This window comes from Chenopodium quinoa, unplaced genomic scaffold, assembly GCF_001683475.1.
Source record: "Chenopodium quinoa cultivar QQ74 unplaced genomic scaffold, ASM168347v1, whole genome shotgun sequence".
Taxonomy (NCBI): domain Eukaryota; kingdom Viridiplantae; phylum Streptophyta; class Magnoliopsida; order Caryophyllales; family Amaranthaceae; genus Chenopodium; species Chenopodium quinoa.
Window position 1 is genome coordinate 8,101,073 of NW_018742738.1, and position 12,667 is coordinate 8,113,739.

General features: G+C 37.3%; 1 protein-coding gene across 1 annotated transcript; it reads right to left on the reverse strand.

The window, feature by feature from the left end:
- Positions 1 to 10,108: 10,108 nt before the first annotated feature.
- Positions 10,109 to 12,584, reverse strand: LOC110724058 (zinc finger MYM-type protein 1-like). The gene is made up of 2 exons (XM_021903455.1): positions 12,243 to 12,584; positions 10,109 to 11,823 (listed from the first exon to the last, which is right to left on the reverse strand). Exon 2 carries the CDS (start codon positions 11,702 to 11,704, stop codon positions 10,109 to 10,111), a length of 1,596 nt encoding a protein of 531 aa, XP_021759147.1. The 5' UTR covers positions 11,705 to 11,823; positions 12,243 to 12,584.
- Positions 12,585 to 12,667: the final 83 nt, after the last annotated feature.

The following is a 12,667-nucleotide window of genomic DNA, read 5'->3' on the forward strand; positions in this document are numbered from 1 at the left end:
TAGAGTACTATGGATCATGGTACTCCTTGCACAATATGAGAGTTATTTTGCGTACACTTTCTGTTATTTTGATTAAATGTTGTGTTATTATGTTACAACAATTTGTTATTTACTTATCTACTTCAACCTTAACTCATGCTATTTATAATTTAACTGTTAGAACACATGTTATTTTTAATGGACATATTATTTTAGATTAAACTATATGTTACTTGTCAAAAAGAATCATAAATTTTGCAATAGTGTAAAATTGAGCCGCCCGTCCCAGCAGGCTGGGTGGTTCCTCTGTCGTTATGGCGGAGCTCTTGGCTAGAGTTATGCTTGTCGAAGCCTTACTCAACAAGGACCGTACTACTTGCCTTGGTTCGGGACGAAGCCAAGCTGATACAAATTGAACATCATCGACCTCGATACCCAGCAAATTGCGCAGAATTATCTTCAATTTAGTAAAGTAATTGACAAAAAGAGTGATTGATTGAATTGAGAGAAAAATTAGAATGAAAAATTGAAATTGGAATAAAGAGGATTAAATTCATAAAAATTGATATAACATAGAGGAAGCAAAGTATATCAGGAAGAAGAGGGAGAAAATCAGGGAGGAAGAGGAAATAATAGAGGAAGAGGCTGACTACCTATTGTCCCAGGTAGAATCGGCGTCATTTTGACCATGCTCATTGTACTCCGGGAGTTTAATAGAAATTGCATGTTTTAGTAATGTGTTAAAACCAATTCTTATCGTGAAGTGTGTTATAGGTGTTTATATGAGTTTCATAACATTTATTTCTAATTATTAATTATATACATCTAGAACAAAGCCATTGGTTGCCCAAGCCAATAGGTGGTCTAAAATATTTTTTTAATCAAAATCTTTTTCCTACATCTCATGAATGCCCAATTACCATGCTCAGTTTTACTTAGACCTGGCAATCCTGACCCAGACCCGATGACCCGACCCGACCCGACCCATGACCCGAAATCGACCCGAAACTAGTGACCCGAAATTGACCCAAAACCCGAATTAACCCGACCCGACCCATACCCGACTCGAAGTGGAACTGAACCGACCTTGACCCGAAACCCGAAATGACCCAACCCGAAACGACCTGACCCGAGATGACCCAACCCAAAGTTGACCCGAGACCCGAAACGACCCGACCCGAAGTTGACCCGAGACTCGAAGTTGACCCGACCCGAAAATGACCCGACCTTTAACTTCTTTTAGTAAATAATTATATAAGTTACTACATCCGTTAACTTTTATTTGCAATTTTGGAATATTTTATATCTCACAAATAATACCCCAAAGTTGCAAATAAAAGTTAACGGAGGTAGTATAAAAAGTTTATATTAGGAAATTATACATTAAAATAGACTCATAACATCTTACATGACTACATTGTCTTTCATATAATAGTTAAAAAAGATGGTCAAAGTGAGATGTGTGAATAGTGGAAAATGTCAAATCGTTAAGAGTAATTTGGGACGAAGGGAGTATAAGAATAATTCAAAGAAATTATTACAACAATGACAATGATAATAAGAGTACGTATTAAAACTAAGATCAATAAGAGAGTGAGGTATAACTCAATTAGTTAGAGCATCCTTCTTAGTTTCAGGAGATCATGAAAGTGATTCTCAGCCTAAAGTTCTAAACACACAAAAAAAAAGGTTAATAAAAGTCAAACAATTACTATAATCCATGAAAAAAATAGCCTTAATAAATATAGTGAGTTTTTCGTCAATAAATAAATAAATATATATACAGAGTTGAATTTAACCCAATGAATCACCCGAATATGACTAGACTAGAAGTTGACCTGACCCGAAGTTGACCCGGACGAAAATTGACCTGACCCGAACCGAAAATTGACCCGACCCAAACTGACCTGACCCAAACTTGACCCGACCCGAACTCGACCCGAACTGTTGACCCGATACCCGACCCAACCCGACCCGTTTATCAGTCGTCCCGAAATCAACCCGAAACCCGAAATGACCCGACCCAACCCGAACTTGACCCGATAATCTTTTGACCCGAACTTGACCCGACCCGAATTGACCCAACCCATACCCGACCCGAATGACCCATTTGCCAGGTCTAGTTTTACTCATGTACTCATATATATATAATTTAAATTTTATAGATAAAAGTTTGATTATCAATTAATCTAACCAAATTTTTAAAAGGAAAATTGTAACTTATCACTCCTCAAATCACCTAAAATTGATTTACCACCTTTTAATTTCTTTTTTTTTTAAGAGAAAGTTAGAAGTTCCATTAATCAAGATTTGGACAAATTGTCCATGAGTACATAAGGTGCAATTTCGGGGGGACAGTGATTCTCCCAAACTTGCTCAAAACCAAACGGAACTAACCTAGCTAAATGATGAGCAACGACATTCCCATCTCTACGAACATGTAACCAAGAAATAAATTCAAAGTGCTTACAAGAGAATATAATGTCATCCAAAACCGTGTCCAAATCCGAGAGAAAAGTGACAGCCTTTGAGAGTTGATTAGTGACTATTTGGCAATCCGATTCCACCACCAAATTCCTTATTCCATACCTTCGAGCTAATTTGAGGCCAAACAGAATGGCTCTTCCTTCTGCCACCACAGGGGACCAGCTGCTCCTAGCTCTGCGAACACCCGCAAACAAGACTTCACCATTTTCATTTCTTGCCACTGCACCTAAGCCAACCCACCCTTCTTCACGCAAACTTGCATCACAGTTGACTTTGATAAAGCCAGCAGGGGGGGGGGGGGGCTCCAAGTTTTCGGGCTGCTTCTTCTTCTAACCCCGACTCCACCATAAATCTTTGTGATGTACTTGAGGCAATCATCTATAATTTTTTGCACACGGTCTTTGATTATCAAGTGAGGCACTTCCTTATTATTGAAAATTTTATCGTTACGCCTACTCCATATAAACCACAACAATACAGCACCTCTCAGGCATTTTTTTGGATCGATTTTCTGCCAACGCACGAGCATCACTTTGAACGAAGTGTTCATTCGGGTCAGAAGGAACAAGCATATCGCAGTCCAATTCCCTCCACAAATCCTTTACAGCGTAGCAAGAGAAAAAAGCATGATTCATTGATTCGCACATCGAAGGGCACCACGGGCACGAGTTTTGTTCAGCCATATGTCTATAGTGAAGTAGCTCTCTCGTGGGAAGGGATCTGGTGCACGCTCTCCAGAGAAACTGCTTTATTTTGGGGATGGTTTCAAGACCCCAAATCAAACCCCAAGCCTCATGGAAATCATTCAGATTGCAGGACTTACCAAGGAGATCGATAAGCCGTTCTGACAGAGTATACCCCATCATTAGAAAAGGCCCAGGTTAGCTGATCTAGTTTCCCTTGGAGGCTGATGGGAATGCGCATGATGCACTCTCTATCTCGTTCCTCAAAATTGGCTGCCAGAACTTCATAATTCCAGTTTTCATTCTCCTCATCAATGAGATCACTCACAAGAGAAAGGTTGCCAACTCTAGGAGATACAATAAATTTCCCATATTCATCTGCCACCCAGGGAGCCGAATAGATGTCAATTGACTTTCCATTACCCACCCTCCATATAAGTCCCTCTTTTACTAGCGCTTTGGCACTCCATATGCTTCGCCATGCATAGCTACCCTTTAAACCAAGAGAAGCCTCCAAGAAATCACAGTTGGGGTAATATTTACCTTTCATGACACGGCTTAGAAGCGAGTTCGGGGCTGATATGAGGCGCCATGCTTGTTTGCCGAGTGACGCATCATTGAACATTGCCATGTCCCGGAAACCAAGGCCTCCGAGACACTTTGGTGTGCATAATCGGTCCCAACTGAGCCAATGAATTTTGCGTCGATTTTCAGTGTGACCCCACCAAAATTTTGCAACCATAGACTTGATTTCATCGATTACACTTATAGGAATTTTGTATACTCCCATAAGGTAAGTGGGGATGGCTTGTATGACCAATTTTACTAGGACTTCTTTGGCGGCACGTGACATCAATTTCTCCTTCCACCCATTTAGCTTCTTCCAAATCCTGTCCTTCAAAGCGGCAAAAATCATTCTCTTCAATCTCCCCAAAATGGTAGGAATTCCTAGGTACTTCTTATGCTCAGACACTAATCTCATTCCCAGAAATTGTCTCAACTCTTCTTGTTTCGACGCACAAACACCTTTGCTAAAAGAGACCTCCGACTTCTCATAGTTAATTTTCTGACCGGAAGCTGCTTCATATATGTTGAGAATATCAACTATCTGTGAGAATTCCACTCAGTTTGCCCTAGCAAAGAGAAGAATATCATCTGCAAAGAAGAGGTGTGAGATCTTCGGCCCAATTCTACTAGCACTCGCACCATGAACAAGCCTATGATCCGTGGCCTTCTTGATAAGAGCCGAAAAAGCATCCGCAATAATTATAAAGAGATAAGGAGAAAGCGGATCACCCTGTCGAAGACCACGGGAAGGAATGACCTTGCCACACACATTCCTGTTAATAATAAATGAGTAAGACACAGAATTAACACAACTCATCACGACCCGAACCCACTCCTCTGCAAACCCCATTTTCAGAAGTAATTTTTCCAGAAAAAACCACTCAACTCTATCATACGCCTTGCTCATGTCAAGTTTTAGGGAAATAACCCCCTTTCTGCTCGTACTTCTCTTCTTCATAGTATGGAAAAGCTCCATAGCAATCATGGCATTATCTGTAATCAGTCTTCCCGGAACAAAAGCGCTTTGGTTCTCCGAGATCACATTTGGCAAAATTTCTTTTAATCTCATCACAATCACCTTCGAAGCAATTTTACAGAGTACATTGCAGAGAGCAATCGGTCGGAATTCCGACATGGAAGTGGGAGAGTTAACCTTGGGAATGAGAGTTATGTTCGTGTGATTCACCCGACTCTGAGAAGAGTTCCCAGCAAGAATTTGAGAAACTTTTTCGAAAACAGCATTGCCAACCACATGCCAAAATTTTTGGAAAAATATGGCGTGTAAACCATCAGGTCCTCTGGAGCCTTGCAAGGGTGCATAGTACAAAAAGAGGCAAAAACTTTGTCTTTACTGTACAGCCGCAAGAGGGCCTCATTGTCAGCCGTGCTTATTGAAGGGGAAACGGCTTCAAGAACCTGCTCACATTCATCTAAGGAAGGACCTGTAGAAGAGAAGAGGTTAGAATAGAAATTTTCCACAATTTTTTCAACTTTTTCCTCCTCCGTGCACCACTCTCCATTCTCATCCAAGAGACCGTGAATTTCATTTCTTTTCCTTCGTTGCGAGGCTTTATAGTGAAAATATTTCGTATTACGGTCTCCATCCTTGATTTCAGAAGCACCACCTTTTAATTTCTTTATTTTAAATAACCAACCCTAAAATTTAAAGGAAAAAAAGAGGGTTTTTCTAAGCTATGCCCCCCAAGTTATTAAATTTTTAAGTTGTATCCATGCTTTTTCAAAGTTATAAGTTGTGTCTTCCACCTCACGATATTTTATCAACTATGCTCTTTGTCTCTTTGACAACCATACCCGTTAACAAAAGTTAAGTTATTTTATCAACAATGAGGTCGTGGTGTTATTAATTTGACACATGTCCCGTTCTAATTGGTATAACACTTTAAAAAAAATAAAAATAAGAAAAAAAATTAAAAAACAAAATTATGTTAATAAAAATTAGTGAGGTTGAGGGCACATCTTAGACGTTTGAAAAAGCATGGACACAACTTAGAAAACGAAGAAATTTGGGGGTATAGGCGTAGAGCTTAGAAAACCCCAAAAAAATAATATCACTTTGTTCCAGAGTTGGGTCAATTTTTAATTTTTTTTCCAGAAAATTGGTCGGATTTAGGTGTAGGGTAGTGATTTCAAATTTTTTTTTTTTTAATTTTTAATTTTTAGGGCTGGTTATTTTAAATAAAGAAAAAAATAAGTGTGGTAAACTTAATTTTAGGTGATTTAAGTGTGGTAATTTATATTTTTTTCCTTTTAAAAAATACTTTTTTTTTTCTTTTTTGACATGTGTCCTTGACAAAGTTTTATTTTCTGAAAATATTGCAAAATATCTTCAGTATCAACAATACCAAATATTTCATCTTCTATAAATGTCACCAAACAATCCTTTAACTATTGATCACCCATATTATTTCGAAGTTTGTTGACATAATTCATAGAAGAAAAAGCTCTTCAACACTTGCTGATGCAATTGGTAGGTTAGTGCTAGTTTCAATAATGGATATACAACATGTTTCCCAACTTCCACTACCTTACTAGGATGGTCACCAATTCCCTTCAATTGACAAAATTCTTTCTTAAAGTACTTATCAACAATGTAAGACCCAAGTTGATAATCAAGTGTCCCAATATCACTATTAAAAAAATCATTTGGATATAGTAGAACAGCGCAAGTTTGAGCAATTTTTGCTTGTCAAAAGCCTGAAATGAGTTAGTGGGACTCAAAGAAGCCAAACACAAAAGAATGTCAGTAGTCGTCACATGAAACCTATTGTTAAGCTGTTGGAGAAGAAAGTCAATGGTTGCAAAAAATAATTCAACGCGGTAACAATGAAGATTTTAAATGGATCTTATCCTTCAGATAATGATTTTTCTTTTGTATTTATTTACTTTCATTTTCTATTTGCATGGCTAGAATAATTGAAGATCTATAAGAATAATTGAAGATATAGGGTTTCATATAAAATCTTTAAAAGAATCCAAATGACTGGCCACATGAGTATTTTCACTCACACGACTACACATGAGTGAATTTTAAGGTGAATTACTATTAACTCACAAATATATTGCTTCACATGAAGTTTTTTATTAACGATTGTTGATCAATTATGTAATATATTTAGTTTAAAGGTGTTATATACTCATGTTAGAATTTTCTTGATTTTTTTAGGAATTATTTAAGTGTTGTTTGGGTGTTTAACTATATCTTATTAATGAAATTCCTTTTATTGTTGTAAAAAAAATATTAAAAAAAAAAGTATATTGACTTTTTTTTTTAATTATTTTTTAGGAAAAATTGACATTTGCTACCAGCGAAAGCACCCCGTGTCACATTTACTGCCTGTTTAAAAAATAAATAAACAAATTACTACCACACAAATTCCCTAACTTTATATTTCACTACCGAATGACTTTTGCCGTTAATGTTTCCGTCAGTGGGCCCAACCTCCGTCCAGCAACCCCTTCATCCCCAACCACCTCACTGCCACCTCCCTTTCCCCATCATCGCTGCCCCCCAATGGCCGAAATCGCGCTGCCACCCCATTCCCCTTACCGGCCAGCACACTCCCCTCGCCGGCGACCAACTCTCCTCGCCCCTAAACTACAATCCCCTACCCGAAACCCCTTTCCTTCCACGAAACCCTAGAAAAACCCATCTTCAACCCTAAACCCCCAAATCGTTCTCAACCCTTGAAATTGAAATTAAATCCCCCAAATTGTTCCTCCTCCGGATCCACTGCCGCTAGGTTTCAGGGCTGGAGAGGAGCGATTGGGAGGTTTTTCTAAGGTTTCGTGTGAGGGAAAGAGGATCGTGGTTTAGCCGTTTAGGGGCTAGGGGAGAAGGGCAGTGCCTCGCGAAGGGATTCAGGTGGTGCATTGGGCACGGGGTTAGGGGTGGTTGGCAGGAGGGGAAATGAAGGGGTGAGGTTCGTCGGCTTCGGGGAAATGCAGGGTTGGGGTTCGTCGGCTTTGGGGAAGCGTTTGGGTGCCAGCAAGGGGAGGGGGAAGGGCGGATGACGCCGTGACAAGGAGGGAGGGAGGTGTTTGGGAATTTTTTTTTTAAAAAAGTTTTTTTTTTAATAATTTAATTTATTATTTAAATGAAATATGGGACCCACTTAACGGAACCTTAACGGATTCTGTTAAGTGGTAGCAATATATACAGTTAGGGAATTTGTGTGGTAGTAATTTAAAATATTTTTTAAAACCGGTAGTAAATATGACACGGGGTGCTTTCGCTGGTAGTAAATGTCAATTTTTCCTATTTTTTATTATTAATATAACAACCTTGTTTTAAAATAGCAACATATAAACATATTGATCTTAATATTAGTGGTTCTCAATTAAATATTATGAGGCAATTTAAGAACTCTGGTCTAATATGAATCAAAACATGTGTTAACCTAGTTAAACTCTTTTACAACCCGCCATTTCAACTAGGGTGAAAGTTCGATTTGCGGTGTGATTTATAGCCCAAACCGAAACCAAACCACATTAATTCGATTTTGGTATTTTTCAAACTACACCACACCATATTACTATTGAAACCGAACCAAACCACACCATTTTAAATTCGATTTTTCAATAGAATACCGAACCACGCCGAAATCCTTTTTGCTCCATCTAAATTTTCATTCACTCCAACACCGCCCACATTAGTTGACTTTATAAGACATAAAAAAACACAAGTTTTACTATTTCTTGGTTTTATATATGTAGGGTAGAAATTAGTTTTGGATTAGGCTATAATTTGGATATGGACCATAATTCGGTTTGGATTTCGGTTTTGGTTTTTCAAACAACCAAAACCAAACCATATTAATTTGGTTTTGGTATTTCTCAAACCGCATCGAACCATATTAGAAAAAAAAAACCCGCACCACATTTCTAATTTGGTTTGGTTCGCAGTTTGGTTCGGTTTTAAACCACATTAGTTTCACCTTAATTTCAACCAAAATATAATATGGCCTTCCTTGGTTAGAACTCGACCTAATTTGAAACAATTCAAAATACGATTGAGCCAATTCGACTCTCTAGTTTAAAAATTGACCCACACTAACTTGTTGTCCAAATAAACCATTTAAGTTGACGTAAAATCAAATTGTCAACCCAAATTGAGCACTCACATTAAGAGGTTTCAAAAATTAATCTTATCGACTGATCCATAAATACCCAATTTAAATTACAACCTATACAGACATAATAATTTAGTACTCAATATCACTCAAATTTTAAATCGACCCGATTCGATTCGACCTAATTAAACCCCCGACACACACCCGAAACGACCCCTCTACTCATATTAGAAGTTTTGACGCGTTAATCAAACCTTTTAAAATGGTTCCCTAAGACTCCAAATCTCTTTTCATAAATTGCCTGGACTGTGTGCCTAATTTAGAAAGTGAAGTCGTGATGGAGTCAACGCAGTAGCGTCACCAGAATTTTCGAAGTGTGGGTTCGAAACTTCCGAAATTTGAAATCATAATTAACAAAGGAATAAAAATACAATAATTAAATATTCAGTACATAAATAAGTTCAAACTATGGATTACAAATAGATTACACATAGAAAAATGAAAAAAAAAAAAAGACTACATAAGCATTCTTCGAGTCTTCATACTTTGGAAGCGTTCCAATACATCATCATCACTAACTCTTGAAAATAAATCTCTTTCAAGAAAAGTGACTAAATTATCATTCAATAGTTGATCACCCATACTATTTCGCAACTTATTTTTTACGTATGTCATTGTGGAAAACACTCGTTCCACGCTTGCAGTTGCAACCGGAAGGATCAATGCTAGTCTTATAAGCAAGTAAACTAAGTTGTAAGTAGTATGCTTATTTGTTTCAACAAGCATCATAGAAATCTCATGAATACCCTTCAAGTCTCCAAACCTTGCATCTTGGCGCACATCATTAATATAAAATTGAAGCTCATGACGAAGTGCAGTCATCGTCATATCATTAGTTGGAAACTCTTTGGGATATAACTCAGCAAGTCTCAACAACTTTTGCATATCAAATGCCGCAAATGAATTGATCGGGTTTAAGCATGACACACAAATAAGTAACTCCATATTTTCTTCATCAAATCTACTATTGAGCTCTTGGAGTTGTAAATCAATGACACTTATAAATATTTCTACCCGAAATCGATGAAGATTTGAAACTTTGGCAAAGAAGCGTCTTGACCTTCCACGAGGAACATACATATCATCCATAGTAGGAACTTCTACATCATGTTTAACACAAAAACAAACCACAAGATGTAAAAAGTCTTCCCACCCATGGTCCCTCATTTGTTGTAATCCCTCCTTAGTCAATTTAACATATGTCATGGCATTAACAATATCTTGGTCCCCCTTTTGCAGAGCTTAACACAATTTATCAGTAATCCCAAATATTTCGGACATCAAATGTATCATAAATACAAATTCAAATGATTCAAATGTAGACATGACAGTGATAGCCTTCACGCGATCATCCTTATAAATCTTATTTGATCCAATCTTCTCAAGAACTTTAACAATAGTAGCATACGATGCGGTAACATTTGAAACAGTTTTGTAATGTGATCCCCACCTAGTATCACCAGGCCTACCTAAGCCATGTTCTTGGTTTAAACCTTGCCCACTTTCAATTTCTCCTAGTTCTAATGCTTGTAGAATATGTTGAGATTGTATTTCTCTTATCATTTCCCTTCGCTTACAAGAAACACCAATAATATTCAACAAAATAGCAAGTTGATCAAACAACCAAATACAATCATCATTATCCTTAGCAACATCAACAAGGGTTAATTGAAGTTGGTGAGCAAAACAATGAATATAATAGGCTTGTTTTGTTTCATTCATGATCAAAGTCTTGAGACCATTTATCTTCCCCCTCATATTACTAGCACCGTCATAACCTTGTCCACGAACTCTAGACAAACTCAATGAATATTCCATAAGCAAAGACTCAATTGCACTCTTTAGTGACAAAGCAGTAGTATCCTTAACATGTACAATTCCAAGAAACCTCTCATTTATCTTCCCTTTATTATTGACATAACGCAAGCAAAGGGCCATTTGTTCCTTTTGAGATACATCACTTGATTCATCAGCCATTATTCTAAAATAGTCATCCCCAATATCATCAATAAGAAGTCTAGTGGTTTCTTTGGCACAACAATTAATAAGTTCTTTTTGAATTGAAGGACTAGTCATTCGATTATTTCCCGGGGCATTACCTAGAACAACCTTTGCTACCTCACTATTATTTTCTGAAAACCATGTTAAGAGTGCAAGAAAATTACCCCTATTCCAAGATTCTTCACTTTCATTATGCCCACGACAAGCTAAACCTTGATTTAAAAGAAATCTAATACATTTCAATGAATAAGTCAAGCGAGATTTGTATTGTAGTTTAGCTTCCTTAGAATAAGTGCAAAGAGATTCAGCAACTGATGTCTTTGGGTTGATAAACATACTATATTTCTCATTAGCCTGATTATGGAAACTACCAATACCACCCACATGAACATCAAATCTACCAGTCTTATTCCATCCTCTAAATCCCCCTTTAATAAAGGAATCATTAACAGCCAAAGAATAATCAACTTTATCAGTGAACAAATAGCACACAAAACAAAAAGCCGCATCTTTCTCAACACTATATTCAAGCCACTCATATTTATCAAACCAAGTAACATTAAAACGGCGCATACCTCCAACTTTTCTTTGAGGAAAATTATGTGTGCGTGGATCACAACGTTTCTTTGTAATATAGCCTCTCCTTACGGCATCTCGATCATTAGGAGGATACTCCATAATTGGAATTCTTTTTTCCAGGGTCATGTGGAAGAAGATCAACATCATAAATGCGAGTATCATCGGAGTCAACAGTAGTATTTGGAACACTTGGACCTGTGTTCTCAGGTGGTGGAATTGTTGCAGCAATAAGAACCTCATCATCATTAGGAGACACATGTTCTTCTATTGGAGGATCCCTTGAACTAGGTGAAGAACAAGTTGAAGACTTTTGTGACTTCCCGGCACGTTTCCAAAATGACTCTAAACTCATGGTATAATAGGTATATACTGCTAGTCTGCTACACACACATGATAAATGCAGAATGAAATCAATGAATGAATGATAAATCTAGAAAGCTAATTAAAACTATCGTAATTAAAGATTACAGTCAATTACTCAATTAGTAAACGAAATCTAGACGGCAGAAAACGAAATAGCATATGAAATTATGAAAACTAGAAGGCAGAAAACGAAATACAGAAAATAGCATATGAAATTCAACAATGTAACAAAAAAAAATCCCCAAATTGAGAACTTGAGAAGTAAATTAGATAATTATAACCAAACTTCAGCAATTTACAAAAAATTGGCAATTCGTAATGTATATTAGCGATTTAGCATATGAATTTCAAGTATTCAATGATTTAGCAAAAAAAAATCCCCCAATTGAGAAGTAAATTACATTTGCAAAAAAAAATCCTCAAATTCACTTACCTACATACACCGATACACGGCTGTGAGGCTGTCAGTGCTGTGACGGACGACGGTGGGTCTGCTGGCCTGTTGGGTGAGTGGCTAGTGCGCTGCCACTGCCACCGTGTTCTGGCGTTCTGCTGACTGCTGCCGTGTTGCGCCGGGAAGAGAAGGAGGAAGAACGGGAAGAGATTAAGAGAAGGAGGAAGAAGTTAGGGTTTTGCAATTTGGGGGAATGAGGAAGAGGAAAGCTGGAAGCAAGGAAACAAAATTAAAAAAAAAAAAAAAGTGTGAGTTATGGGTTTTGAACCCACAAACTCTTATGTGATGGGAGGTAAAAATAACCACTAGCCTACAACTTTACTTGTTGTCATATAATACACAAATATTCTATTTAAACCTATTTTGATTTTTTTTTTTTTTTAAAAAAGTTTTTAATTTTTTTC

What these genes read in the sequence shown, in the direction of transcription:
- LOC110724058 (XM_021903455.1), bottom strand. Translation starts at nt 11,704, where the DNA reads ATGTGTCTCCTAATGATGATGAGGTTCTTATTGCTGCAACAATTCCAC.